The sequence below is a fragment of the Gracilinanus agilis genome, chromosome 3 (genome assembly GCF_016433145.1).
Source record: "Gracilinanus agilis isolate LMUSP501 chromosome 3, AgileGrace, whole genome shotgun sequence".
NCBI lineage: Eukaryota > Metazoa > Chordata > Mammalia > Didelphimorphia > Didelphidae > Gracilinanus > Gracilinanus agilis.
The window spans coordinates 93,321,186-93,348,854 of NC_058132.1; the positions used below are offsets into that span (position 1 = coordinate 93,321,186).

Below are 27,669 nucleotides of genomic sequence, written 5' to 3' on the forward strand. Positions count from 1 at the left end.
GCTCCTTGATATTTGAATTGTCTCTTTCTGGCTTCTTGTAAGATTTTTTCTTTTGCTTGAAAGCTTTTGAATTTGGCAATAATATTTCTACCCGTTTTTTTCACTGGATCGAATGTAGTGGGTGTTCTATGAATCCTTTCTATGTCTATATTGCCCTCTTGTTGTAGGACTTCAGGGCAATTTTGCTGAATAATTTCTGTTAGTATGGAGTCCAGGTTTCTATTAATTTCTGGTTTTTCTGGAAGACCAATTATTCTCAAATTGTCTCTTCTAGACTGGTTTTCTTGGTCTGTCACTCTCTCATTGAGATATTTCATGTTTCCTTCTATTTTTTCAGTCTTTTGACTTTGTTTTATTTGTTCTTGTTGTCTTGAGAGATCATTAGCTTCTACTTGCTCAATTCTAGCCTTTAGGGATTGATTTTCGGCCATAATCTTCTGGTTTTCTGCCATAATCTTTTGGTATTCCTTTTCAATCTGGTCATCTCTGGTGTTCAATTGCAAGATTCTACCTTTTAAACATTTATTTTCTTGCCAGATCTCTTCCATTTTCCTCAAAATCTCAGTTTTGAACTCTTCCATAGCTTGTGAGGAGTTTTCCTTATTTGAGGAGGGTCCGGATGCTTGTTTGTTCTCCTCCTCTGTTTGCTCGGTTGTCTGGATTTTCTCTGTGTAAAAGCTGTCGAGTGTTAAAGACTTCTTTTTCTTGTTGTTATTCTTTCTCTTCTGAACTTCCTGAGACTGAGTAGCCATCATTAGCCTAGCAGCTTCTCAGATTTATCCTCGCGCTCAGTGTCTGTCCGCGATCTATTGGCTCCTGAGGTCTGAGTTCTGGTTTTTTCCAAGGTCAAGCCCCATGGTGGACCCCCTTGCTTGATCCTCTGCTGGAGGTTTCTTTACAAGTCTCAGGGAGCTGCTTCCACAGTCGTATACAGGTCCACACTGGTTCCCCACTTAGGCTTTAGTTCCTTGCTGTGTCTGCCTCCACCTACGCCTCCGCAGTGCCTGCGCTCTGCTCAGCCTGCACTCTGCACCCTGCGTCTGCTCCCGCGCTCAGATTTCGCCTGCGTTTTTTGGCTTAATGGGGTCCTAAGTCTTGCTGCTCTCAGGAACAGGCTCCGGAGCTGCCAATGACTCGATGGGTGCCCCAAACTTGCTCTATTTCTTTTTAGCTGGCTTCGGAGCTATAGATGAGTGTGTAGGGGTTGGGAGTGGGGTGGTTGCTCAGCCCGCGATTTCGTGAGGGATGTTTCACCCCTTTATAGCGTGGAAATGCCTCGATTCCACGTACCTTCCACACTGTGCCCTGTTGTGGGGGTTCCTCCCTTCGTCTGGACTTGTTTTTATGTCCCCTTGAGGAGTTTTGTGTGTTTCGGTCAGGAGAGGTTAAGAGCTGCTTCTTACTCTGCCGCCATCTTAACCCGGAAACCCCATGTTTTTTTATATTTTGCAATTATTCTTTGGAAAACTATTTGGTCTTTTGGCCTCTAACTCCTCTAAAGGGTGTTATAAATAAAATGGGGGTCCTAAGGAGATATAGATGTACAATGATGAGAATGTATCTATCTGTATTCTCCACAGCTGCAGGTGATGGAGGAACACCAACTCCAATCACCTTTGACAGTTGTTATAATTTCCCTTTCTCTCTAACAGTTGCCCAAGGAGGACCATAGAGAGCTTAGATAGATGGGTAACCTTTCCAGGTCCAACCTGGGGTTGTATAGATTAATATAGCGCTATTGATTTGCCTTTGATTATGTTTGGTATCTGACTACGTTTGACTCCCTCCCCAAGGGTCATGATATAAAGGCCATTCAGGAAGGTACTTGTTAAACTTTCTTTATCTATAATCAGGGAAAGGATAAATAGGACAAGGATTGGGGATTGGAAACCCTATCAATCTATTATCTATAATTAATTGACAATCAGGACTGGAGGCTATTGATTAAGAGGATGATGGAGATTTATTCTCTCCACTACCTCTGGCCCAGACTGGCCACAGCCAAGCCAGAGAATAGGGAATGCTATTGATGCAGCTGTGTTGGTGATCTTATTCTCTCAGCTCTCTCACTAGCAGTGTTGGTGATACACTAGCTCTCACAGTCTTTCAGGAAATATTCAGATTCTTCCTACCCTCTTCTTCATAGACCTCCCTGCCTCTCTTCACCACCCACTCAAGAGATTTCCTAGCTCAGAGACTCCTGTCCAGAGACCTCCAGAGCCCAGAGAGACTTTTTCTCAGTGACTATCAGGGGTATTTATACTGTGGGGCCAACCAACATTTGCCCCTGGCTCACGGCACTTGGGAACATTCTGTTTCTTCAACTGCCTTCCCTGTCATTCAAGGTGGCATCCATCACTTCCCAGATTATGACTATAACAATGGGTATTGTGTTCTCCATAGATCTTATTTATTAGACTCCTGTCAAAAATATTTTGATACAAATACTCTTTCCAGTCAACACTTTCCTTTCTTACCCTAATTGCATTGATTTGGTTTGTGCAAAAGCTTTTGAGTTTCATATAGTTGAAAAGTCCTTCAGCTTACTTCATTGTCTCTATTTACTGTTTCGTTAAAAACCCTTCCCAGTCTTCTACTCAGACATCACTGAATATTCACCTTCAATATTCAGGCTGTAAATCTATGGTAAGCTTACGGTGACATATGATGTAAGATTGGCCTAAACTTAATTTTTGTCAGACTTTTTTCCTAGCTGCTCCTTCCCAAGTAGATTTTTATCAAATAGGGAGTTCTCCTGGTAATTTATGTTCTCACTTAATGAACACTGGGTTGTTGAATTCTATTGTTTCAGATTCTTTTCTAGTCTGTTCCATTTACTTACCTTATAATTTTTTAATAAGTATCAGATTGCTGCAGTGGCTCACTGGAAAGAGAATCAGGCCTGGAGACAAGAGGTTCTGAATTTAAATTTGGCCTCAGACACTGCCTGGGTATGTGACTTTGGGCAAGTCATTTAACCCCAATTGTATAGAAATTAATTTTCTTCTGCCTTGGAACAGATATGTTGTATTAGTTCTAAGACAGAAGGTAAGGGTTTTTTTTTTAAAAAATGTATCAAATAGCCTTGATGATTACTGTTAAAGAAAATGATTTGAAAAGTGAGCGTGCTATTCCCACTTCATTAATACTTTTTTATTTTGCTTACGATACTTGATCCTTTACCTTTCTAACTGAATTTTCTTATTTATCTAGCCCTATAAAGTATTCTTTTAGTATACTGATTTTTATTACGTTGAATAATGCAACTATGAAGAATGAATATCCCTCTATTTAATTTTTTTAAATAAGCCTTTTGTAAATGCAGCAATTTATATGTCTTCAGTGGCCCTTAATAGATTAACTCTAAGATTATTTTAAGTTTTTCTTATATTTTTGAATGAGGAACTCTACAATCTTTCAATGTTATAATAATGCCTTAGCAATCACTTCTGCCTGGTGATTTCAATATTTAGATGTAGTTTATATCTGGACCTGGCGATTTTAGGGGATTGTTTCATCCTCCACACTCTGCCTAATATCTGCCACGACGTCCGGTACATAGCAGGCACTTAATAAACACTTGCTGACTAATTAGTCAGGGTAAAGAGATGCTTTATGATTATCTATTTTATTTTACCTATTAAAAGATAGTATGATATGGTAGTCATTCAAAGTTCACTTCTGACACTGTATGACCATGTGTTGGTTACTTAAACTGAGTCTCATCTGTAAAGTGAGGTAACACTTACAGTACCTACCTACCCCACAATGTTCTTTTTATGATCAAATCATCATTAAAATGTTACAGAAATTTTCAAGCACTTTGCAAATGGCAGTCATGACTATTTGTAAAATGAACTGGAGAAATGGTAAACTGCTCCAGTGAGTATCTTTGCCTAGAAAACTCCAAAGAGTTCATGAAGAGTCAGACATGACCAAAAGACAAACAAAATGACAACAAAATTTTCTTGGTTGTCAATTCCCTATTATTTATGTTTGTCCTATATTATATGGTATAAATATCATTCTATTTGGAATAAAAACCAGATACTCAAATTGTATCTGTGATCTTCATTATTTAGATATTCTCTGGAAGAATGCAGGTTGCAGTACCCTTATTAAATGAGACTCTTGACTATATCTTTCTATACCTTCCTTCCAGGTATTCATTCAATGTGCTGAAGGCCATCTTGATTTTCCCTTTACATTGTGAGGGTGTACTATGACCATTTATTCCCTCAACACTGCCATATGACTAATCCATATTATCTTCCTATCATTTTTTGAAGGCATTTTATTCTTGTCCTTTATCCAACTTCCTAACTGGTTATATGTTATAATCTGCAAATACACACCATGTGTTTCTCCATTGCCCTCTGCATAATACTAATTTTTAATTCCTTTAGAAATTTGTATTCTGTGTCTCATTATCATAAAGCAGCACCAACACAACTATGGCATTAAAATGGAATATTAAAAAGCAAAAAGAAAGCAAAAGAAAGAATTAAGTAATATTCCTTTTCTATCATAATGCTGTTCCTTCAACATTATTTAAAGAAAAAAAAAGATTCCTTGCTATTCTTAATTTTTTCTAACTAGAATCAGTTAAATATAAAATTTCATCTTCCTGATATAAAACTTTTCTCATGGGACATGACCACAAATTTGTATGCATCCTGTTACCATCCAGTTTTTAAAATCTAAATTAGTTGATGATTCTCTGGCCACAATAGTATTCTGTAGGCAGCTCATTTTCTTCTGCATTTTATGAATGAATGGCTTCTCTTTGTTTTTTCTGAATTTCTTTCTATATTGCAACAGCCTCCCACCCCAATCTCTGCTGAATGGACTTCCCCGAGAAAATATTAATCAATGGGATTCTATGTATTCCAAAACTGCTTTCTTCAAATTTATGGTAAATGTCAAACTGTGCACTTTATCTAATTCTAAGACAGAGTAGTCATTCTCCACTTCCTGACAAACCCCACTCCCCATCAAGATTCCTATAACTTCCATTTTAGGAACTAAGCTACTCCTTAATGAGAAGAATGAGATCCAGAGCAGAGGCTCCTCTCTTTGGTTCCATCAACTTTTGAAATGAGAGAGGATGAAATTATCATTAAGACCAGAAATTATGAACTCCTTTGTTTTTGGCAAAGGGAATATTCCAGTAAATGACCAGATAACTGAAATTCCCCCATCACTACTTTATCAAGTCTTTTTGCCAAGACTGTAAATCTGTTTCCCAAATCTTTGACCGATTTCATTTTTCCTATTCATTTAGTTTGTAGTCTTTACTCACAAAAGTATATCTTCTTAATATATATTGCTCTTCTGCCTATCTCCCTCTTTCCCTCTTTACCTATCCTGTTGTTTTTAATAATGTATTCTCTTCCAGAACTATATCCCAGCATTTAGTCCCATTCTACCAAGTTTCAGTGATACCTAATTGGTTGAATTTGCTCCCTCATGTTGTGATCTTTGTGTATTTGCACAGACATCTGAGACCAGGAGTTTTGTTTCTTGTAAATTCTAGGGGTCTCTACCACTATTCTTCCAACAATGTAGGCTTACTTTCTTTGGATTTTGGTTGGTTGGATGGGCCTAGAAAAATTTCTCCCTCAGTTTTCCTTTCTGTGTTAAAATCCTTTGGATTTAGCTTGGCAAGATTCTGAGCAAAGCCATTCTTAACAGATCTTCCTAGGTATATTCCCCCCCTGGACAATAGCCTTTAATTCCTATATTTAAGACATTTAGATTTAGAAACTGACTTATCAGGTAATTATTTCACACATTTGTATAGTTGCAATTGTCAAAGCTTAGAATCAACATAATGGATATAAAAAGATAAAAACCAATTGGTCTCTACTTCCAAGCAGTTTACAAGGCAGTGGGGCATAATGGGGGCCTGACCAATGCATTCTAAGGGCATATGCAACACTCTGCCAGAGGCTGTGAAAGCGGCCAGGGTATGAGCTTCTGGAAAAGTGTGAACTGAAGGGCCCTGCTCCCCAATCCAGAACATGGGTGGGCATTCTGACAGTTTCTGGTCCCCTTACCATGGGACCATGGAAGAACTTTCCCTTTGGCTGCTGAGCCAGAGATGAGAATGTTTCCAAAAAGTACTAAGTAGTCCAGGCATTTCCTCTTCCTTGTCCAGCTTTATTCAAATGAGAGAGACATGCTGTAAGCCTCTGAATAAGGAGAGACCTTGGGCTCCCCCAACTACTCAAACCAGAGTCCAAATGCATCTCATGAAAACAGTCCCCTGTTCTGCGTATTTTTTCTTTCCTACTCTTATATTAATTAATAGCTCTCATTTAAGTAGCACTTTACTATGCGCCAAGTACAATGCCAAATGCTTTACAATTATTATCTGATTCGATCGTTACAACAAGTCTTCTAAGTAGATGCTATCATTATCTCCATTTTACAGATGAGAAAATTGAGGCAAATACAACAAGGGACTTGCCCAGGGTCACAGAGATAGCTAGTTTTGAACTCATCTTCCTGACTCCAAGAATGGGGCTCTATCCACTGTAGCATCTTGCTGCCTCTATGAAGATAAAGGAGTTTTGGAGGTGGATATGAGCTCTGGAACTTCGAAAAGCTGGGATAGTGAACAGTCTAAGTCTAAAAAATGGAGACCATGCCAGGATTTGATGGATGTCAGTCAGCTGATGTGTGAAGCCCTGAGAGACCTATCTGACCTAGCAGAGATCAAAGGCAGCCAAAGGGGAGCTACAGCAATTCTATCATCAGCTAGATTGCATTTAGGAGTCAACTTTGGTACAAGCAAATGTTATATAGAAGCTGCTTTAAGTTTGAACCCTCTTTCTCACTAGACTGACAGAATTTAGAGAATAGCATGCCCCAGATATCAGGAGATGTTTGTGTGTCTGTTCTTACTAAATCTTAATAGTTAATATTACTTCATAAAAGAGCATCAATAACCTGATGTTGAGGTATGGAAGAACACACTAGAATGTGACTTGAGTCAATAGTAATAGAAAAGAATCATCCCAATTTCTCGAGAACCCAGAGAGGGAGGTATAGCTAGGGACTCAAAAAGTAAGAGTTGAAATGAAGGTCCTCAACTTAAAAGAGTTACAAAGAGACCAGGACATGTACACAAATAACTATGATCAAACAAAGGACTCAACAAGAACAAGGAACAATCAGTCAGTCAACAAGCATCTGTTAATTGTTTACTCTGCATCAGGCACTGTGCATTGGGAATTCCATAGTAGATAAGTGAAATAAGAAATTTACATGAGAGATAATTTTCAACCTTGGAGTAACCACGGAAGACTCCATAAAAGAGAAAGCACCCGAGCTGGGCCTTAAAGTTAATTTTAGCTGATGAAGATAAGATATAAATAGCTTTAAGGTAAGAGGTAGAGATCCTTGTATCCCAGGTATAGGAAGAAGGCCTGTGTGAATGTGTAGAGGAAGGCTCAAACATATGCAGTGCAAATGAACTAAAGTATGTACAAACCACACAAAGGACCACAGAAGAAAATGGGCTAGAAAGGTAGGCTGGAGGAAATTCTAAAGGGCTCTGTGTGCCAGGCTATGCTGTTTTTTATATGAAAGAATAAATGGTCTCTCCAAATATTTTTTGTGCATATACCCTAAATATGTACATATTTACTTATTCATAATTTACATATAAGTACTATAGTAATAATCATTCTATACATTATAAAACCCTCATAAAAGACCAAAAAAAGATGAGATAGAGATGAAATAACACTTGACCTCAAATAGAAAAGGGAACCACTAGCATCTACTAAATATAGGATTAATACAGTCAAACATACACTTTAGGAAAATTACTTTGACAGCTGTGTGGACTAGAAAGAGCAGAGATTTGAAGCAGGGAGATAACTTAAGATTTGATTACAACAATTCAGGATAGAGGTGGGGATGATCTGAACTAGATATGAACTTAAATTTTCTTGACTCCTGGCCTATCACTCTATCCATTGCCCTACTTAGACCTGAGTCAAAATCCAGCCTCCAACATCTCTTCACTGTGTGAGCTTAGGCTACTTCTGAAAAACAGATAGAAGGCCATCTTGACTGGATTGAAAAGTGTGGAATAATGCTGGAAAGATAATTTGGAACAAGTTTGTAAAGGGCTTTAAATACTAAATAGAAAAAAGAATAAATTTATATTCCATAAAGAGGCGTGTGGGATCAACAGGGAAAAATAACAATACACTGTAAGGGAAAAGAAGTTAGGGAGAGTAAATATTCAATACTTAAGTGCATTGAAATCAACTTAAAGAGAGAAGAACAATCAGATCCACTGGGGCAGAGAATTGATTCATGCCCGATAGAGAAGTAGATGGGTAAGAAATGGACTAGTGGGGAGGGAAGCAATGCTAGGGAGGGAGAGGGCTTGGGGGGAAGCTCAGCATGGCTTTAAAGAACAATAAGAGGAGAATAAGAAGGGAGGGGGGAGAAAGGGAAGCACAATAAGGGAGTGGATTATAGGAACTGATTAAAAACAAAACACTAGTATAGAAGGAAACATTGAAAAAAGAAAAGACAGGACTAGGAGAGAGAATCAAAATGTTTGGAATGGCAGTTGATAATTATAACTCTGAATGTGAATGGGATGAACTCGCCCATAAAAATGGAAGCATATAGTAGAGTGGATTGGAAACCAAAATCCTGCCATATGTTGTCTACAAGAAACACACACGAGACAGAAAGACATACATAGAGTGAAAATGAGAGGATGGAGCAAAATCTTTTGCGCTGCAAATGAGAAAAAGAAGACAGGGGAGGCTATCATGATCTCTAACAGAGCCAAATTAAAAATAGATAAGGTTAAAAGAGATAGTGAAGGGGGGCAGCTGGGTAGCTCAGTGTATTGAGAGCCAGGCGTAGAGACAGGAGGTCCTAGGTTCAAATCCGGCCTCAGACACGTCCCAGCTGTGTGACCCTGGGCAAGTCACTTGACCCCTATTGCCTACCCTTACCAATCTTCCACCTATTAGTCAATACACAGAATTTAAGGATTTAAAATTAAAAAAAAAGAGAGAGAGAGACAGACAGAGAGAGAGAGAGATAGTGAAGGTAACTACATCTTAATAAAAGGCAGTATAAACAATGAAGAAATATCAGTACTCAACATATATGCAGCAAACGGTATAGCATCCAAATTTCTAAAGGAGAAGCTAGTTGAGCTCAAGGATGAAATAAATAGCAAAACCATACTAGTGGGGAACCTCAACCTTCCCCTATCAGATCTAGATAAATCCAACCAAAAAATGAATAAGAAAGAGATGAGAGGGGGCAGCTGGGTAGCTCCGTGGATTGAGAGCCAGGCCTAGAGACGGGAGGTCCTAGGTTCAAGTCCGGCCTCAGACACTTCCCAGCTGTGTGATCCTGGGCAGGTCACTTGACCCCCATTGCCTACCCTTACCACTCTTCCACCTATAAGTCAATACACAGAAGTTAAGGGTTTAAAATAAAAAAAATAAAATAAAATAAAATAAAATAAAAAAAAGAAAGAGATGAGAGGTGAATGAAATCCTAGAAAAAATAGAATCAATAGATATATGGAGAAAAATAAATAGGGACAAAAAGGAATGCACCTTCTTTTCAGCAGCACATGGAACATTCACAAAAATAGACCATATAATAATAGGGCATAGAAACATGGCAAACAAATGCAGAAATAATAAATGTGACCTTATCATATCATAGCAATAAAAATAGTTATTAGTAAGAATACATGGAGAGACAAACCAAAAACTAATTGGAAATTAAATAATACAAATCTTCAAAATAATTTAGTAAAAGAACAAATCACAGAAACAATTAATAATTTCATTGAAGACAATGAAATTATGAGACATCTTACCCAAACCTATGGGATACAGCCAAAGCAGTTCTAAGGGGAAAATTTATATCACTGAGTGCATATATTAACAAATTAGGGAGGACAGAGGTTAATGAATTGGGCACCCAACTTAAAAAACTATAAAATGAACAAATTAAAAATCCTCAGATGAAAACTAAATTAGAACTACTAAAAATCAAAGGAAAATTAATAAAATCAAAAGTAAAAGAACTATTGAATTAATAAATAAGACAAGAAGCTGGTATTTTGAAAAAACAAAGTACTGGTAAATATAATTAAAAAAATGAAAGAAGAAAACCAAATTAATAGCATCAAAGATGAAGAGGGAGACTTCACCTCTAATGAAGGGGAAATTAAGGCAATCATTACAAACAATTTTGCCCAATTATATGGCAATAAATTTAACAATCTAGGTGATATGGATGAATATTTACAAAAATATAAATTGCCTAGATTAACAGCAGAAGAAATAGTATACTTAAATAATCCCATATCAGAAAAAGAAATTGAGCAAGCCATCAAAGAACTCCCTAAGAAAAAATCCCCAGGGCCTGATGAATTCCCAAGTGAATTCTATTAAACATTGAAAGAACAATTAATCCCAATATTATACAAATTATTAGATATAATAGCAAAGATGGAGTCTCACCAAATTCCTTTTATGACACAAATATGGTACTGATTCCAAAGCCAAGTAGATCAAAAACAGAAAAAGAAAATTACAGACCAGTCTCCTTAATGAACATAGATGCAAAAATCTTAAATAGAATACTAGCAAAAAGACTCCAGCAAGTGATCAAGAGGGTTATCCATCATGATCAGGTGGGATTTATACCAGGAATGCAAGGATGGCTCAACATTAGGAAAACTATCCACATAATTGACCATATCAACAAGCAAACCAACAAAAACCACATGATTATCTCAACAGATGCTGAAAAAGCCTTTGACAAAATACAACACCCATTCTAACTGAAAACACTAGAAAGTATAGGAATAGAAGATCCTTTCCAAAAAATAATAAAGAGTATATATCTTAAACCATCAACAAGCATCATATGCAATGGGGATAAATTAGAAGCCTTTCCAATAAGGTCAGGTGTGAAACAAGGATACCCATTATCACCTCTATTATTTAACATTGTACTAGAAAAACTATCAGTAGCAACTAGAGAAGAAAAGGAAATTGAAGGTATTAAAATAGACAATGAGGAGACTAAGCTATCACTCTTTGCAGATGATATGATGGTCTACTTAAAGAATCCCAGAGAAAGTTGCAGGATACAAAATAAATGCACATAAATCATCAGCATTTCTATATATTTCCAACACATCACAGTAGCAAGAGGTAGAAAGAGAAACACCATTTAAAATCACCCTAGATAATATAAAATACTTAGGAATCTATCTACCAAAAAAAAACAAACAAACACAGGAATTATACAAACATAACTACAAAATACTTTCCAAACAATTAAAAATAGATCTAAACAATTGGAAAAACACTGAGTGCTCATGAGTAGGATGAGCTAACATAATAAAAATGACCATTCTACCCAAATTACTTTACTTATTTAGTTCCATACCTATCAAACTACCAAAAAACTTTTTTTTTACTGAATTAGAAAAAACTATAACAAAGTTTATTTGGAAGAACAAAAGATCAAGAATATCAAGGGAAATGACGGAAAAAAAACAACATGAAGGAAGGTGGCTTAGCAGTACCACATATTAAGCTCTACTATAAAACAGCAGTCATCAAAACAATATGGTACTGGATAAGAGATAGAAGGAATGATCAGTGGAATAGACTTGGGATAAGTGAGATCAGCAAAACAGTGTATGATAAACCCAAAGAGCTCCAACTTTTGGGACAAAAATCCACTATCTGACAAAAACTGCTGGGAAAATTGGAAAACACAATAGGAGAGATTAGGTTTAGATCAACATCTCACACCCTACACCAAGATGATTTCAGAATGGGTGAAAGACTTGAATATAACGAAGGAAACTGTTAGTAAATTAAGTGAATACAGAATAGTATACTTTTCAGATCTCTGGGAAAGGAAAGATTTTAAAACCAAGCAAGAGTTAGAAAAAAATTACAAAATGTAAAATAAATAATTTTGATTATAATAAATTTAAAAGTTTTTTTTTACAAACAAAAACAATGCAACCAAAATCAGATGGGAAACAAACTGGAAAAAAAAATCTTTATAACAAAAATTTCTGAAAGAGATCTAATTACTCAAATATACAAGGAGTTAAATCAATTGTATAAAAAATCAAGCCATTCCCCAATTGATAAATGGGCAAGGGACATGAATAGGCAATTTTCAGATAAAGAAATCAAAACTATCAATAAGCACATGAAAAAGTGTTCTAAATCTCTAATAATTAGAGAAATGCAAATCAAAACAACTCTGAGGTACCACCTCAGAACTAGCAGATTGGTTAAAATGATAGCAGGGGAGAGTAATGAATGTTGGAGGGGATGTGGCAAAATTGGGACATTAATGCACTGTTGGTGGAGCTGTGAACTGATCCAACCATTCTGGATGGCAATTTGGAATTATGTCCAAAGAGCGATAAAAGAATGCCTGCACTTTGATCCAACCATACCATTGCTGGGTTTGTACCCCCAAAGAGATCATAGATAAACAGACTTGTACAAAAATATTTATAGCTGCGCTCTTTGTGGAGGCAACAAATTGGAAAAAGAGGGTATGTCCTTCAGTTGGGGAATGGCTGAACAAACTGTGGTATATGCGGGTGATGGAATACTATTGTGCTAAAAGGAATAATAAACTGGAGAAGTTCCAGGCGAACTGGAGAGACCTCCGGGAACTGATGCAGAGCGAAAGGAGCAGAGCCAGAAGAACTCTATACACAGAGACTGATATACTGTAGTAAAATTGAATGTAATGGATCTCTGTACCAGCAGCAATACAATGACCCAGGACAATTCTGAGGGATTTATGGTAAAGAAAGCTACCCACATTCAGAGGAAGGACTGCAGGAGAGGAAACATATAAGAAAAACAATTGCTTGAACACTTGGGTTGATGAGGACATGATTGGGGAGGTAGACCTGAAAGGACCACACCAATGCAACTATCAATAATATGTAAATAAGTCTTGACTGACTACACATGTTAAAACCAGTGGAAATGCTATGGGTTAGATATGGGGGTGGGGTGGGGGGAGTGTGGGGGTTGAGTTTGAGGGAGTGAAGGGTAAAGTAAAAACATGAATTATGTAACCATGGAAAATTTTTCTAAAAAAAAAAAAAATTTAATTAATTCAAAAAAATAAAAAACAAAAAACAATACTAAATAGAAGAGGTCATTTTAGATCCTAAAAGCATTAGGGAGTTTATTGAGGAGTGATTGACTAGTCAGACCAATACTTGAGGAAAATCACTGGCAGGGCTGTCCGGAATAGACAGGAGGTGGGAGAAGCTGAAAGCAAGGCCAGTAAAGAGTCCAATGCAATAATCCAGGTAAGAGGCAATGAGAGCCTGAGTTAATGTGGTGGCACTATGAGGAGAGGGAAGGGGACAAGTTTGATAGATATCCTAGAAGTAATAATGAAAAGATATAAGAAAGCGATTTAAATATATGGGGTAAAGGATAAGCATAACACCAAGGATTTGAACCTGGGAGATTCTGAAATGGCACAAAGTAGAATCACTGAAGTTCTAGGAATGAATGATACAACTAAGGGAGAACATATAATGATGGGACTACTAAATCTTTGCGTGCTCCTGGATGACCTGACCTTTCTTTCCCAGACCCTATTTCATATTTGTGGAAGAATCTATCCAATTTCAGTACATCGTCAGTGATAGGTTTTATCTATAAAGACTTTCAGATTTTTTGAAAGCTATATAATTTTAATGCCATTCAGTAAAGGTTCTGTTTTTTCCTCTGGGATCTAAAATGTCATTTTATGAAATGGAAAACAAAAAAGTTGCCATTAAAAAAATATATATCAAGACCCACTGCTGAATTACCTGTAATCATTCCGCTCATCAGCTTTTATTCCAGGCCAATCTTTCTTCAGGTACTGACTAGCCAATTTCTGGATGCCCTATTGACAAAGGAGGGAAGATATTTTTCAATATTAAGTATGAGGTCATAAAGGAAGCTATTTCTCAGTAACAAATTCCTCCCCTATATGCCCTTTGTTCTTCCACAAACCAAATTCAATTTTGCTAATTTTGGTACCTAATTTCAGAATCAAATTTAGAATAATCTGCTGTGAAAGCAGGGCCACAATAGTCACATTCCGTTCCCTTCCAACTCCTGTTTCATTTTTTAGGAACAGAGTGAGTTTAAGGCTTAGAGATTTTAGGTTTTATGAAACTGCTTGATTTGATTCTTAGTTCAGGAATCCACTGAATCAGCAAAGCTGGCTCTCTCATAGGCATTTCCTAATAGGATCAGAGATTTAGAGCTAGAGGGGTCTTTGAAGGTCATTTAGTCCAACCCCCTCTCTGACATAAGAATTAAGTGACAGTTTCCATTTAGATAGCACTTGAAAGTTTACAATGATGCTATGAGTTAGTATAAAGATTGCAGATTTTATGGAGGGGAAAACTGCAGTTCTGAGACATAAGGTAACCACCTTAATCAAATACCTAATAAATAGCAGAGCTAGCACTGAAACTGAAATTTGCCCTCATGAAACCTGTATACTCCAGTTCAACTCTTTCCTACTGGGGTGAATAGACAAATTATCCAGGGCCAAGTGTTAAGTCCAATAAACTCAATTTCCCCCTAACAGTTCCCAATCACTAATTAAATTTAGATAGTACTGAAAGGGTTCTTAGAGACCACCAAATCTAATTCTGTACTTCAAAACAGAACCACAAAACTTTACAGGTAGGTTTTAAGTGATGTTGGTGGTGTAACTGGCTTTCCCAAGTCCTAGTTTAGGGTTTAAACATTACTTACAGCATTGGGTACCCAGGACTGTTTAGGACTGTTTGATACAAAGAATTTCCCTGAAAGACTCAGTGTCTCCTAGGACAGGACTAGCAGTGAGTGCTACTCAGACTGATGAAGCCTGATGTCTGTCCCCTTTTATTCCCCAACGTCATCATCCTAGTTCAGGTCTGTTTAGTCCTTGCCCTGTTTTGTTCTTATAGCCTACAAAATTGGCATTCTTCTTGCTGTCTTTCCCTCTCCAAAGGACCCTCCTGGATCCAGTCAAAAAGTCACTTCCCTTAAGCTCGTGTTTAACCACATCATTTCTCTGCTCAAAAATATTCACTGGCTCCTTCCTTCCAAGATAAAATATGGAAGTCCTTAGAACAGAATTTCAGGTCTTTCACAACATAGCTCCTTCCTACCCTTCTAGTCTTCCTTTATTTTTCTCTTTCAAAGTCTCCATTGCTCCAGTCTTGTTGGACCACTAACAGATTCCCAAACTCCAGCTAAGTGCTTGGCTTTTGCAAATCCCCACAAGCAGTCTGTTTCCCAGGGCTAACAATCTACCTGTTAAATAATCTTATCTTCTTTCAAGACTCAGCCCGCTGTGGGGTCATATCCTTTAGGAAGCTTTTTAGAAAATTCTTTCTTCCTCCCCAAGTCACATGGTCTAGGATTTATCTTTTTTCCTTATCTCATTCCATTTTGTTTCATATTTAGTTACTGTACATACTGTATCTCCTCTATTAGGTTTTAATCACCCAGTGGTGATTAAAATCACCTGCATCATTTTTCATCTTTTTATCCCAGAACATAGCAAAGTACATAAATTAATAATATTATGCTTTTATACAATGCTTTAAGGCTTATAAAGTACTTTCCAACAACTCTATGTGGTAGGGTAGTAGAAATATGAAATCTGTTTCAGAGATAGAAAAATTGAGTCTCAGAGAGTAGGTCAGATGACATAGCTAGTGTCAGAACTAAGATCTGAATCAAGGGCTCCTGACTCCAATTAAATATTATTTCTGATATACTCTGTGAAATCTGTTGAAATAGTAGCTCCTATTTTCATGTCTTAGAATTTAGTGCTTCACTCATAGCAAACTTGTAAAATAGACAGAACAAGTAGTATCCCTAATTCACAGATGAGGAAACTGAGGATTAAGAGTGGTTAAATGGTTAATATGGCTAGTATCACAACCAGTATTTGAACATGAATATATACAGTGTCTTCATGCCTGAAACTATCATCATCATAATATAGTTAACTTGAATAAAGTCTAATTTCTTCAATACCATTTTGCGACTCATAAAAGGTATCTTTTTAGTTTTATCTTTAATGCCTCAACTTTATCTTAAGTACTTCATAAATATGCACATTTTATTAATAAAATTTCTTCTCTTCTTTCCCCTGATAATTTTACTCTGAGTCTGCAAGCAGACTGGATGCACCTGCTTTTCATCCAGAGTCAGCTTTGGTCATCTTTAAATTCTCCAACCCTCAACAGACCCTCATTTAAGCACGACCAAGGAGGATGACCTCACTGATAAAGTCACTGATAAAGTTAATTAGAATCTAAACTTTCTAAAATCTCTTTTTTCAAAAATTCTTTGTCATTATAAAGGGAGATGATTTTTTGATCATGTTTAGAGCTACTTTCCTTGTGAAATTACAGGTTTGGATCTTCAGCACTTTTGGTCCCTTGCAAGGGCCAGGCAGCAACTTTGCAATAGGGCATAAGGTGTATGGAAGAACAAGACCCAGAGGAAGAAGGGTAAGTTACTTCACTACCTCAACAAGTTGCCATTTCATTAGCACAGGTCTTCTTCCCACTGACAAAAACTATAACCCATCTATAATTTAAGAGATAGTCCACAAGAGTTGCTGTGACTGGGACAGCTAGGCACCACATTGGAAAGAGTGCCAGTCTTGGGATAGGAAGAACCTGGTTTCAGATCTAACCTCAGAAATTTCCTAGCTGTGTGATCCTGGGAAAGTCATATAATCTTGCTTGCCTACTCCCTGCCCTTCTATCTTAAGAGTTGTCACTAGGACAGAAAGTAAGGGTTAAAAAAAAAGTTGCTGTCACTAATTGTGGCCAATTTGTAACAAAAACAAACAAACAAACAAAAAAAACCCAACACCTCCTTATGTGGCAACTATGTGGCTCTATGGATAGAGTGCCATGCCTGGAGACCAGGTCCTGGGTTCAAATCTGACCTCAGAACCCTGGGTAAGTTGCTTAATACTCATTGCCTAGGCCTTATTGTTCTTCTGCCTTGGAACTGATACTCAGTAATCAATTCTAAGGCAGAAGGTAAAAGAAAATTAATAACAATTATAAGCCTCCCTTGGCTGAGATTGTCCTCAGATGACAGATGAAGGCCATCACTGTATCTTACCCTAAGTCTTTCCCAGACTGGTAAGAAGTGGTAGAGCTTTTCTCTTTGGGCACAGTTTCTTAGAATAGAATCCAAAGCTATCTCTCTATCACAATGGGGCACTAGGGGAGGGCTTCTACGCAGGAGGCACCAGGAATACAAAGATAAAAATAAAAGTCTCTCTCCCCTCAAAGAGAAGATATTCTATTGTCAATGAATCGGACAGGGAAGGGGATACAGGATGTACAAAGGTTAATTATTACACAAAGCAGGGAACATTGAAGGCAGGGGTAAATGTGGGCAAATGCTCTTTGAACATGAGTTAAAGTAAATGGGGATTTTTATTTGAGCAAAGTCATTAACTAGTTTTCAATGTTTACTATGCATAAAGTCACATGCCAGGCATTGGAGACACAAAAATGGATTAAAAATTATATACTCCCTCGATTAAGGTGAAAGGCACCATGTCTCTAGAAAAATATAATACAAGGCAAAGAATGATGGAGGAAAGGTGAATGCAGATAAAGTGTTCTAGGAAAACTGGGAGCAACAAAGGATTTTTCTGCAAGGAGAGAGAACATAGTATCTACCTTCACATATCTGAGGGGATCCTGGGGGCAGAAGTAATATGCTTGTTTGGCTCCAATCTAGTTATACTTCACATCCCTCCATTTACTATGTGATCCAGCTACACTGGCTTCTTGGTTTGTTTCTCCATCTTCCATGCCTTTGGACTGACTATCCTTTAGCTCTGGAATATTTGGGAATCTCACTTCTGCCTCTTGGTTTCCTTGGCTGTCTTCAGGCTTCAGTTCAAATCCCTCCTTATACAAGCCTCCAGTTGCTATTGCCTTCCCAGCTGTGATTACCTTTCATCTATTCTGTATAGATATTGTATGTATCTAGTGATGTACTCATTGCCTCGCCTCCTAGAATGTGTCCTCAGGGCTTAGCACACAGCCTACCACATAGTAAGAGCTTAATAAATGCTTCTTGGCTGATACACTGGCTCAAGAGAAAAAAAAATTGAAATAATGAACATGGAGGGCAGTTTTTTGCTTGATAAATTAAAAAAAAAACCTCATTAAGGCTTTGTACAAGTAAAAAAATGGGCTATCTGAAGTAGTCATCTCCTCATCATAGAAGGTCATAGGATCATAGGAAGGTGGATTTAGAGATTATTTAGGACAAACCTCTCACTACACAGAAGAGGAAACTAAGATCCAGTAACTTGCATAAGGTCACAAGGACAATAATAGAAGTGGCAATCAAACCTAATCAAATCCAGTGCTTTCCCCCAATGCATTGTACCACCACCTCTCTTTAAATGGAGGCTTTCAATATTTTTTTAAACCCTTACCTTCTGTCTTGGAGTCTGTGTATTGGCTTCAAGGCAGAAGAGTGGTAAGGGTAGGCAATGGGGGTCAAGTGACTTGCCCAGGGTCACACAGCTCGGAAGTGTCTGAGGTCAAATTTGAACCTAGAACCTCCCTTCTCTAGGCTTCCAATCATTTTTTGAGGATTTCTATTTAGTGAAGGTCTTCTGAGAGGTCTCTGACAACCATGATTTCCATGATGAAAAATTATCTGAAAATACTTAAGCTAATTAATGACAGATTCACTAATTTCACAGTAGGACAAGTAATTTAAATTTCTCTAAACATCTTCAACTATGTAGCCATGTTAAAACAACTAGCTCCCTATCTCTTGAAGGGGACTGACCAATTATGAAAGTTGTTTTTTTTTTTAAGCTCTTATTACCTACTATCTTGGAATCAATGTTAAGTGTATCAGTTCCAAGGCAGAAGAACAGTAAAGGCTAAGCAATTGGGCTTAAGTGACATGCCCAGGGTCACAAAACTAGGAAGTGTCTAAGGCTAGATTTGAACATAGGACCTCCTATCTCTGGGCCTGGCTCTTTATCCCTTGAGCAACCTAGCTACCCCCTTTTATAGAATTTTAAAAATTCATTAAGTCACTTCTTTCTATCTTTTTTCTTTCTTTTTTGACACATGACCAGTTGAATAGTAAGGGTAAAAGTGAAATTCATGGCTTGTACCTAAACATGCTAATAAATTTAATTCTCTGGCACATATTGTACTGTTTAGACTAGTAAAAAAACTGTAATAGCTGGCACTCTTTGTGAATTCTTTTCTAACCCACCAAGTAATTTTTGTACCAAAGAGGAAAGTGAATGACTAAAGTAATGAGATGTCAGTTTGAACATGAAATGTGAATTATATTTCTTATCAATTGAAGGGATTTGTAGGAATTCTTTTGTAGGAAATTTCCTAATGTCTCCCTCAAAATGAAGTTGTGAGTCAATTTTTCCTGGGTTTGAATTAGCTTTCCTTTGAAAGGAAGTACTAAGGGATTATAATTATAATTATGAAATCAAATTCTATTCCCTACTTTACAATCACCACTATCATTGTTTTTTTTTTAAACCCATAACTTCTGAGGATTGGCTCATAGGTGGAAGAGTGGTAAGGGCGGCAATGGGGGTCAAGAGACTTGCCCAGGGTCACACAGCTGGGAAGTGTCTGAGCCGGATTTGAACCTAGGACCTCCTGTCTCTAGGCCTGAACCACTATCATTGTTAATGCAAAAACTTAAAGAATGATAGAACTACAAAGAGTCCTTGGAACGTTGATCTGTTCCAACTCATTTCTTTTACAGTTGAAGAAACTGAAGGAGAAAGGGTCACTGGCAGGGAGAGTCAAGGTCATAAACTAGTTAAGTGGCACAGCTAGGATTGGAATTGACACCTTTGAGTTTATTAGATGCCACTGTGCCCCTTTTAGGTTTATTGAATGTTCATTTAAAAAAAAAAAAAAAAGGAAAACCTGGGTCCTTTGGAAAGTACTTAAAAATCAATGTTAAAATACAATATATTCTAACTGAACAAGAATACTAGCTTTCCCCTAAAAATCAGAATTGCATGTGGCTGGAAGAAGCCCCAGATCCATCTACTCCACCAGGTTCTCCCCAAAAAATCCTTACTATAAATATAACTTACTATCAAGATAACTATCAGTTATTTAGCCTTTGCTTTAAAGACAGCCCCCCACCCCCAGTGAGCAAGAATCCACTACCTCCCAAGGCAGTCAGTTCTATTTCTTCATAGCTTTTAATTGAGTATGCTAATAAGTGTTTGACTACTGACTTGGGGAGGAGTGCCAGGGTTAGGGTAGGTAGGTAAATAGGTACCATAGGACACACTTTTAAATTTAACTTGCATTATTAATATTTTAATCAAAATTTTTCTCCATTACTTTCCTAAGTCTAGACAATCAACAAAACAATAAATCAGACCTAGACACGTAGCATTTGCCAACATTAAAGATATAAATTTTCACACTGAAAATTTAACAGTGGACTCTTAGAAGCTACTAAGAACTTGCTCCAATACATCTCAGGCTCTAATTGTTAGGAAGTTTTTCCTAAGTCAATCAAAAACTGCATCCATGAAAATAACCCCACCCCCAAATGAAGTCCATACCTTCATCATACTGTATCATTCATATCCTCCTCCTTGTATTAAACCATTTTCAGTCAAGGACTGTGTTATCAATATTGTTGTTTTTTAAATGTATGCTAGCTAGGGTTGCTAACCCTCTTGATATTCTAGTTAAGTCTCCATAGGAGAACATGAGGTTTACTATGTGCATTATTCCTTATTCCTTGTTTGAAGAATGTTTTTAAATTAAAGATCATAGTATGTAGAGTTGGGACAGAACTTAGATATTATCTAATTCAGACATTTTGTTTTGTATTTTTGCACTTCTTAAATGTCTTATTTTGTAAAAAAAAAAAAAAAATTTGCTAAGGATCTCAGGGGCCCAATGACAAAGAATGGGCTTGTAATTAATAAACCAGATTCTTAAAACTGTCATATAACCCAGTGAGGAAATACTGAGCTCTTTCAATGAAAGCCTTCATTTAAGTCCATTCTTAGAGAAGTGAGGCTCCTATCTTCCTGACTGTCACATAGAAACCCTCATACAATACCAAATACAATACAGTACTCAATCCCTATCACTGTATAGGCCAGTGATGGCAAACCTTTTAGAGACTGAGTGCCTAAACTGCAACCTTCATGCTGCATGTGAGCCACCTGCCTTAACCCAGGACAGGGGAGGGAGGAAGCACTCCCATTGGCTGCAGGGCAGAGGGGCAGGTGATGGGAGAAATGTCCTCAGGCATGCATGGAGAAGGGGAAGGAGAGTAGCCTCTTCCAGTATGTGTGTCATAGTTTTGCCAACACGGGTATAGGTCATCAAGGTAAAAGGGTTATTGGGAAAAACACTACCTGCCTCAGGAAGCCTGCTATGATCTACTTTGGTCTCTTGCTTATCTTTGGCTTTATGTAGTTAACTTTAAAAATAAAGAAAACACCATTTATTTAAACATGCAATTTTCAGATTGTAATTATTTTAATGCCCTCCCCCATCTCATTAAAAATTCTTCCAGACTCTTCTTTTCCAGAGTCATCAAAGTCGAATAGCAAGACAAAGGTCAGATGACTAGTGATGGCCCAGGATGACCTTGACATTTTTGATGTCTGACCAAGCTCTAAGCACTCCATAGCATCTGCCTTTATGGTTGTTGGAACAAAATGGTCTCAAATGTCTATTTCATTGGGAGAAGTCTTCACATGCTTGGGGGAGATGGTCCCCTAACTCACCAATGGGTCTGAGACCTATAGGTTATCCTTATTTTAGTCCACCTGCTATGTGATCTTATTCAACTGTCAAGTCCTACTATATAGTTCTGTGTAGATAATACTCTCTCTCTCTCTCTCTCTCTCTGTCTCTTTGTCTCTTTGTATGTATGTATATCCCTATATTTAACCCTCTCTTCTGAGTTCCAGTGTCATATCACTAGCTGCCTCTTGAACATCTGGCAATGAATTGTCCTATCAGCATTTCAAATTCAACATATTCAAAATACACTATTTCTTCAAAGTTCCTCATTAGTTATATACTGAAACCTGCTCATATCCATCACACACTTCTCTCTATTGCCTTCTTTATAACATTCACACTCATCTTCAAAAACCATTGTGTTCTATTTCTTACAGCCAAGAAGCATCACCTGTAGAAAGTTATATTAAAATGATAGGCTCTTATTTTCAGACATTGGTAGTCATTCAAGAGTTTTACAATTTCCTGAAGGCAATTCTGTCCTCTTCCTCCATTTTAATTCTTGACCCAACTAATTCCTCTGTATGTTTCATTACCAGTTATATGTAAGATGAAAGGCAAAGTCTTTGAATGGGTATAGTTCACTTCCAAAAGAATATGAAAATTTCCATGGTTTAATGGAGATAAGTACAATGTCGTCCATAAACAATAGCATTTAGAGACCTTACAATCCATAGAAAATCCCTCTTCAACTTGATTTTTGAGTTTGATCTCCTCCATGACTATGGTGAACATTTTTGGCAAATATATATCTTCCTGTTTTCCATGGAACTGGTATCTTTATGCTTCCTGTGGTTTTAGTATTTTTCTATTTTCTGTAGCTTTTGGAATCTTCCTTTGTTTTTCAGATATTCAGATACCTTGTGAATCAATTCCTTGATGCTTTCAGAACTATGTTGTCTTTAGCAAATATCTCTATATTCTCTGGGTCCCAAAGCCAAAAGAGAAAAAAAAAGGGGGGGGAGAGGAATATTTAAGCTTAGAGGTCACCTGACCAACCTTTTCAGTTTTCACATGGAGCCCAAGGAAGAAAAACACCTTGTCCAATATCATAAAACTGGTTAGTGAAAGAGTGTGGCCAAGAGTCCTAAGTTTCTCAGCTTTTAATCCAGAACTGTTCCCACTGTGCCACATACACTTGACTTCCATTCTTACTTGAGTCTGGACAGTGTGTAAGAGTCTCCTTGTTCTTTCTTTCAAAGACTTGCTTTTTTGCTCCAGCAAGTAGAACAGTACAAAGAAGGCCACTGTTGGCTTAAACTGGGGAATGTACCAATTGCTTAACCTTTGGTCCAGTGGACACAGAGGGCAGGGTAAAAATGTGGACAGTTTATTTACATAGGTTACTCCAGACCTAGTTCTTCTAGACAGGTGATAAGCAACAGAGCCATGATTAGAACTGAGATAGAAAGGACCTGGGTTCAAATTCTAGCTCTGTCATTTATATGATCTTGGGCAAATCCATTATCGTTTATGAGCCTTGGTCTCATCTGTAAAAAAAAGGAGAATTGGTCTAGATCAGGGATGCCAAACCCAAACAGAAAAGGATCCCTTTGAGCCATATACGAACTTAGAAAAATACAAATTAACATCTCTGTTGTACTGAATTTTAACTTATTTGTTAAACATTTCCCAATTACCTTTTTTTAATCTAGTTCCAGCCCCACTTGCAATTTTGCTGACCTAGGGACAGGTGACTAGTGGTCTAGATGACTAATTGGTCTTTTCCAGATCTAGATACTAAAATATCTTTAACTTAAACTCTAGGTTAAATACCTTTCTCTACAATCAGGTGTTACACAATGAACATTTCTAGCTTTATTTCATGGTACTACCTCTAGTCAATACTTTAGCTAAACCTAATGTTTCTATATCCCTAAAATAGGTCATAGATATTCCAATCTCCATTTAGTCAATCAATAAACATTAAGCCTCAGGTATACAAATACAAGGAGAAAAACAGGAACTGTTCCCTCAAAGCTTATATTCTAAAGGGGAAGGCAGTACATAAAAGGAAACTGAAAAGGACATGGAGTGGGGGTGGGGAGTGCTGGAGAAGAAGGTGGCTGGTACAGGAAGACAGAGTCCATTGTGCTACCTGAAGAAGAATGAGAAATGAAGACATAATTGGCTGGTCCTCTTCCTTAAAATGGAGGTTCTGGGTTGAACAATCCAAATCACAGGAAGACATATCAGAGGCAAAGGGTTCTTCCAATGGGTGATTCCCAGGGCTGGAACAAGTTACTTAAGGAAAACTATTCTGCTAAATGGGCTTGAAAATGTTTCTTCTGTCAATGATTGGAACAGACTGACTTTTAGTGATAAAATCCACTGCTTTAATTATATTTTGACTTAATTTTTTAAAGCATTTATACTATTTTCTCTACCTGAAACATTTTTCTATTTTCCCAGGCCCCACCAATTTCTAGTAGCTTCTCATTCAGAGTTCCATATATCGGCTTGAATGTCTTTTATATATATTTATGTGTTCCAGTTCTCTCCCTTATTAAAACATAAGCTTTTTGAGGGCAAGGACTGTTTCATTTTTGTCTTTTAATCCCCAGAGCTTGGCATGGTACCTGGTACATAAGAAGTGATTAATAGATATTTATTGATATCTTGCTTCAGCCTTTTCAATTCCTATTCAGCCTTTAAGGCTCAACTTAATATCATCTCCTTTAGGAAGCCTTCATTAATCCAAGTCATTAATTATTTTTGTTTTCTTCCATACCTCACATAGCTCTTTTTTGAACTTATCATATAATAGTTAATGCTGAAATGTATGTGACCTGTCAATTCCAGAGTTCCATCCAATAATACAGTTAGAAGTCCATCTGTGCTTGTCCATTTAGTATATGGCTTTGGCCCACAGAGGGTCCATCCAACTTGTTGGAGTTCTTCCTTACTTCCTCTTAATATTGAGAGAGTACAGTGGAGCATTCTGGCTGTCCATCTGTCAGTACCCCATTGCTCTTGTCATATGCCCAGGATTGTCTGCTCTTCATTCAGTTTCTTGATGATAGCCCTTATTCCTGGTCTCTGGAGCTCCTGCAGCCTGCCCGTTCACATCCTTTGAACGCCTATCCACAGTCCTCTCTGTGATATGAAAGCAGTGTTTCAAGTTTTACTTAAAGACAGCTATAGAGGTAGAACATTAATTTTGAAAAGATGGGTCTTAACTTTTACGGGAAGCTTGGGGTCAATGAAAGATCTTGGCAACTGCCTGCAAGTAATCCAGTGAGCTCTCCTGTTTCTGTTTTACTTAGGTTCCCCACTGCCCTTCATGATCTATCTATTCTGTCTGTCTCAGACATGGATACAGACAGACAGACACACATATACACATTGGACAAACTCCATAAGCTATATCTTCTTTTAAAAAATGATTTTTAATGTAAAGTTGGTTTCCCTAACACCTAAATTTTCCATGGCAGCCCTTTCCTCCAACACTCCCCACTGAGAAAGCTATCCCATATAAAAGAGATCAGAAAACTAACGCCTGAAGGCCAAATCTAGCTCTCCCCTCAGATACATGATGAAGTCTAAGAAATAGATTAATAAATACTGTATATTATAAACTATATTTGTCCTTTCTCTCTTCTGGACCATAAATTCAATGATGGCAGGAACCATAATTTATCTAAACATTATATATGCCCTAGAGCCCACAAACATTGAGCTTTATATACAGTAGGTATTTAATAACTGTTTGTTTAATTGAAGAGTCTAAGCTGCTCACAAAGTAGCCAGTTAACCAACATGAACCTTGGTTTCTTGAGGCCTACATCAGTGCTTGAAAGGTACTTCATGTCATACTTCTTTTCAATGTACAGTGCCATGTGCTCAATATCTCTTAATCAATGACCAAGGAGATGGAACTGACTCTCTACTAACTCTCTAGTTAATTGCAAATTAATAGTCTAAGTTTCATGTCTAGCATTTCTAACAGCTCACTCATCACATGACTTTGGGAGGGTAATACACTAAGAAAATCAATCACTTGTTACTGACTAAAGTCTTCAGTCTAGCTATTCATAAATTCAAACTTATTCTTTTATATTCAGGTTAGCTGATTAAGGCCAAAGGACTTTAAAAAATTCAAATCTGAAAATACGGTTTGGAAAAGAACTAAATTCCTATTTATTGCTAAATGCCTTAAATAACTGGGAACCAAAAACATAAAAGCCAGCTGTTTCTGTTCCTTAGGCCATATGTCAAAGGTTAGAATCTCTACTCCATGAAAATTCAGGAGCATGGTGAACTGCTTATCACTAAATTGTCTTCTAAACATACTGGGCAAAAATCTAATGTGAAAGGCACTGTGGTTACTATATTGGGCCTATTCTAGACTGAAATCTTTCTAGAGGTCGATTCTGTCATTCTATGAGTTAGCTATTTGTTCCAGTTTGGGTCACTGGCACCAAAGCACCTCCAGTTTCAGTGCTGAGATTAGAGTTACATACACAATATGGGTTTAATAAAAAAAAATTTGTGTTTCTCTGTTTAGAGATTGGACTGCCCTAACTTACCTGGATAGGAAGAACAATGATTCACATAAAGGAATGAATTTATTCTCTTATATCTGCCTCATAATTTCTTCAACTACTCTCTAACCTATAGATTCACTTTATTCTTGTTTTCTGCTACCATGAGAAGTATTGGTGAGAAGTGAAGGAATATTTTGGTATATAAGAATTCTTTCTGTCTACCTTAGATAGGTCAGTAATGGGATCTCTGGCCGAGGTAAAACTACATTCTGGAAGAACCAGCAGATATAACTACTGAGTCCCTCTCAGTAATATATGAAAACCACAAACATGGAGGAAATTCATAATACTAGAGAAGAGCAAATGTTCTAATTTTCAAAAAAAGGGAAGAAAATTGTCTTTAAAAAGGTCAGTAAATTTGATTTTGATTCCAAGTAAAGATTCTAGAACAGATTTTTAAAGAGATGGATAGAAAATGTCTAGAAAGAAAAATAGTGATTACACAGACCTGGCATGGCTTTATCAATAATAAATTATGCCAGACTAACCTCATTTCCATTTTTATATAGTTACTAAACTAGAGAATGAGAGAAGTAATATACATCTATATGTATACATATGTATGTGTGGCAATATGTGTGCATGTGTATATGAACATGTATATAAAAATATAAATGAAACCTGGATTTTAGTAAAGCTTTTGATACATCATCTCATTCTTATGTAGAAGATGGACAGACCTGGGTTAGATGATAATACACAAAGATTAATTATACAAATAGATAATTCTGGGTGACCAGACTCAAAGAAAAGTTGTTAATGGTTCAGCCTCAACATGACAGGAGGTCTCCAGTGATTTAGATAAAGCAGAGATAGGAGGGGATTGTCATCAAATTTGTAAATGAAACAAAGCTAGAAGAGACAACTAGTAAGCTAACAAAAGAATCGTGAATGGGAAAGATTGATAGGCACTGTATAGAATCTAGTAAGAAGGAATTCAATAAAGATAATGTGAAGTTTTACACAAACATAAAAATCAATTTCATAAATAAAATGTGGAGGAGATATGGCTAAATACAATTGCTCTGAAAAAAATCCAGGAGATTTGTTGGACTGAAATCTTAACATGAATCAGTAGTATCATATGACAGCCCCAAAAATCTACCACCACCTTCAGTTACATTAAGAGAGGTAATGGAAAAGTAGTCTATTAGCTATCGATGGAGATTTTCCAAGTTGACATCTAAAAATTAATGATAATTCTCTGGGTCTGGCCAT

The 27,669-nt window shown here is 37.1% G+C and overlaps 1 protein-coding gene across 1 annotated transcript in view; it reads right to left on the bottom strand.

The window, feature by feature from the left end:
* The window catches only part of FCHSD2 (FCH and double SH3 domains 2), a 336,543-nt gene that overhangs the window by 183,254 nt on the left and 125,620 nt on the right, over positions 1-27,669 (bottom strand). Inside the window, exon 4 of the mRNA XM_044668112.1 lies at positions 13,895-13,971. Coding sequence (XP_044524047.1) covers positions 13,895-13,971 — 77 coding nt within the window. The remainder of the gene's footprint in view (positions 1-13,894; positions 13,972-27,669) is intronic.